Genomic DNA, 4,219 nt, shown 5'->3' with positions numbered 1-4,219 from the left:
AAAAAAAATCAAATTTTTCATTTTTACGAACGTTACAGGGTGCTCAGAAATGTAAATTTTGCTCCTTTAAATTTTTCTGAAATTTTGATTAAGCGGTCCGGAAAAACCGTTCGATAGATCGATCTGCCCATTTACGGAGCTTTTGGGGGTACATCGAGGTGTAAAAATTCGTACAAGCATTAGACTCTCCATCGATATTAGCAAAGATGCGGTCGACTTAGCAAAACAAGTCAAAAAGTCACTTTTTTTCACTTTTTTCAAGTTAATGTCGAGGATGAAAGACATTTTTTTTCTTCCAAGAACGCTACATAGCCCTGTAGGAAATTTTCGAATTTCGAAACTTCCCGTCAATTTTCTGTCTGATCATTAGTTGTTGAGATATCGATGGTTAAAGCCAAAAGGATGCTTTTGTATTCGTAGTCGAATATCTCCGGGTCAAATTAACGTAGAGAAAAATTTAAAAAAAGAAATTAAAGCTGAATGAACGGGCTATCAAGTCCATATCATGATTTTTGTGTAAAAAATTTTTCCAAGCCCGTGGACCGAGAAAAAAAACGCAAAAAATTGAACAAAAATTTTTTATTCCTATTTCTTAGAATTTCGCGATGACTGTCGCTCCTAAAAATTTTGAACTAAGAAATCTAGAAACTAGACATTCGGCGCTTTAAAATGCTTTTTTTAAAACTTTGATACGATCAATTTTAACTGAGATAAAGCATTCTGAAAAATCACTAAAAATTCGAAAAATTGTTTTGCTCCCTTAATTTTTTGCAGAAGTTTAAAATGAACAAGAAGACTGGCAAAAGACGCAACAAATAACACAGCCACACAAAAAAAAAGTGTATAGTAGTATATCTTATAATATTTTGACGAGTTGAACCTGAATACACTGTCAGACTTGCGCTAACACGTCTCATTTTTTCTAACCACAAAAAATAGGTCCAAGATAGCAAAAATAGAGGAAGAGAAACAATAACAAATAAAAATATTTTTCACATTTCTTGGTATAGCTATATACAGGGTCGGAAAGTCTCCATAGTTCATCGGCCGTTATGTGAGAGCGATAAAGTAAGTCATAGAAATCCGTGCGATAGAGAAAGATGGCTATAATGAAGGCGTCTAATAGTCACCGCCCATTTCGCCCTTCCACAAATAAGAAGTGGATCTTATTTGTGGAAGGGNTTTTACTCTACAAAATTTATATATCCTTAAAGTTTTGTATTTCATATTTATTCTGTTTAATGCCGAAATAATAATAAATCTGAAAATATCATCTTACGTTGTCACACAGCTGTTCTGTTGGGAAATACACATGCGTTCAGTCCCTTTAACTTGGATGTATCTCCATTCGTGTTGCACAAAGTAGTTCTATCTCTCTAAGTATCGCATATGGGTTAGATATGTGGTATTACCATGCTCTTAAATTTTGGAAAATAAAAAAATAATAAATAAATAATAAAAAAAAATATCAAAATAAATAAAAAAAATAAAATACTGAAGAGACCGAGTCTATTTTACTTTTTACTTTTACTTTTTTGCTAGTACTTTTACTTTTAAGAGACATACTGAAAAAATTTCACTTTTTTGGGCATTTTTAATTTTATAGAAATGACAAAGAAATATATTGCTGACAATTTTTCACTAATTTAAAAAGAAAACATATTTTCCTACGACCTTTTGGAGCCGAGATAACTTTCTTATTTGAAAAAATCTAGATGACTCAATCAACATTTACAGCCATTTTAAAAAAAAAATCTATCGATTAATATTTTAAAAGAATCGTTTGTTTTGTTACTTTTCAATATACTTACATCGAAAACACTGTTAACAATCTTCTCTTCTCTCTTCTATATTTTATTTAAATTTGCATTCCCAATAAAAAGGTGTAATTTTTTCAAAGCCATTTTTTGATCGATTAAATAAATCGTAAAAATTACAAAAGCCGACAAGATTTTTTACCCAACAACACTTTCCCAAAGGATTCTGGTGCGCTGAATTCGAATCCAAGTTCCAAATTTCCCAATTAACTCTGATTTTTGGAATATCCTAACCTAAAAGTGCCAAAATCGCGATTTTTTTTACATATTTGAGGTTATGTTACAGTTACATGGAAAGGTAAATTTTTTGCCGAAATCGCATGTTGAAATTTAGTAGTTTGACTTATTTCTCGATTAAGACCCCATTAATGGTTTTAGCAAAAAAATTTACCTATCCATGTAACATAACCTCAAATATGTTAAAAATCGCGATTTTGGCACTTTTAGGTTAGGATATCTCGAAAACTAGATCCAACTGAGAAATTTAGACCTCGAAAATCCTTCGGAAAAGTACCTTCTGGTTTTTGAGTTAGAGGGTCGGCCAAATCTTGTCTTGTCTTGTCTAGCGTCTTTTTTTTTAAATAAATGTATACTTCGAAAAATAATTATTTTTTAATTTTCCAAAAATTTGCTTTTTTGGCTTGTCACGGCTATACTTACAGTAAATAGCAAGAATATCAACGTAAATGTAAACGAGTTATAGAAGAGAGAAGAGAAGATTTTTCACGTTTTTTTCGATATATCTCGAAAAGTAACAAAGCAATCGATTCTCATAAAAAGTCAGTCGATGGATATTTTTAAAACCTACAACTTTCTCATTTAATATGTTTCGATCGAAGCTATAATTTTTCAGTTATTTAAGAAAACCCATTTTTTGCAACTTTGCAAATTTTTTTAGCCTTGTTCGCCATTTTGTATCGAGTTTAAAAATAAGAAAGTTAATTAAAATTTAATTTGCTATACGGTAGTATTTTTTCCATGTCATAATTTCTGTAAATTTAACATTAGGCCGTCACAGAAAGCTTGGACTATAGAGTTTAAAAAAACAGAGCAGCGAAAATATGTTTTTGTACAACAATCCACATAAGTCCAGAAAAAATGAGTTGAGCATCTTAAATTCTTCTGCTCATTCAAGCCACACCAAAATTGATCGGAGAATTTCGAGAGTTATTTTTTTTTATACGCTCTCTAGCTCTAACAGTTTGAAAGTTACGGAGCGCTGCACATGACCTACTTTGGGCTTTTACTGATTACTTCGTCCCAATCTGTTTCAATATTTTATTTACGTCTCAATTCTTGGTACAACTAAATGACACTGTATTGATATGTATTTCTCATTGCAGCTACAAGAACACTCCAGTCGACGGCCATATCAGGAGGCTGCAACGAGGCCCTGTCGGTAAAAAAATCCGCCGAAATAGCGGCACTATTCGCCGACATCAAACTGAGCCAAACGACGGACATCACCCACCTAACACCTAAAAACTTCGACGTCGCCTCTCTGATCTCCAAAAGTTCTTACACTAAGCTGCAGCAGCCAAAATACACGAAACCATCCAAACCTTCGTCAAACCGTCTAGACGTGAAGACGGTTGGGACCTACGGCACTAAACTGATGCAGGGTAGGGGTGTAACTAGCATCAGAAACGCGAAGAATAACATGTATAGCGCGAAGAACGGACTCTACACGATTCAGAGCCAGTCGGACGAGTCCAGGAGGTCGAGTTTGAACGAGGGAAGGAAGATAAGTGAGAGTCGGGAATATTTTGACTTGGAGTCGCAGTATGAAAGGAACATCGACAACGTTAGTACTAACATAGAGAACTCTTTAGGTTACTTACCCTAGTCGATAATTCCGTGCATGTTCTTGGATGACAAGTAAGCCACAGGAATATGACTACACTAATACGTTTGATTTTTATTTTTCCCAAATTGGGATTTGTAAGAATTTGTATTATATAATATGGTATATAGCAAGGTGCGAGACTTAATACGATTCACCTCAAGGATTAAAGGGGGCTTTAGCCTCTTTTAGATATATGGTATGTGTGTTTTTCCACTCCGTGGTCTAACAATCAGATTTAATTACACAGACACAACAATTGGAAAAATTAGCTTATTCAGCAGATGTGACTCATGTCACCCTATTTCTTTGCGCCCTAGAAACCAAATATACCGTGGAAAACGCTTTATAATCCCAAATATTTTTTTAAGTTGTTAAAAATCACCCTTAAAAGCAGTCAAAAGTCAGCATTCAGTAGGTTTCTCTCTAAGCACAGTCCTGGAAGAGTGTATATTTTGAGTATTCAAACACTCGATCAACTCTTGCAACTCTTCTTGCAATACCATAAAGCTACTTTTAAAACATCAGTTAAGATTATAGATTCGACAGATTTATGTCA

General features: G+C 33.7%; 1 protein-coding gene across 1 annotated transcript in view; it reads left to right on the top strand.

Moving 5' to 3' along the window:
- Positions 1 to 4,219, top strand: part of LOC108903168 — a 60,367-nt gene extending 56,148 nt beyond the window's left edge. The window contains exons 11-12 of the mRNA XM_018705256.1: positions 3,161 to 3,408; positions 3,472 to 4,219. Of these exons, the coding sequence (XP_018560772.1) occupies positions 3,161 to 3,408; positions 3,472 to 3,663 (440 nt within the window). The 3' untranslated portion in view covers positions 3,664 to 4,219. The remainder of the gene's footprint in view (positions 1 to 3,160; positions 3,409 to 3,471) is intronic.

The sequence above is a fragment of the Anoplophora glabripennis genome, unplaced genomic scaffold, assembly GCF_000390285.2.
Source record: "Anoplophora glabripennis isolate ALB-LARVAE unplaced genomic scaffold, Agla_2.0 scaffold138, whole genome shotgun sequence".
Taxonomy (NCBI): domain Eukaryota; kingdom Metazoa; phylum Arthropoda; class Insecta; order Coleoptera; family Cerambycidae; genus Anoplophora; species Anoplophora glabripennis.
This window is presented reverse-complemented; position numbering and strand designations above follow the sequence as displayed.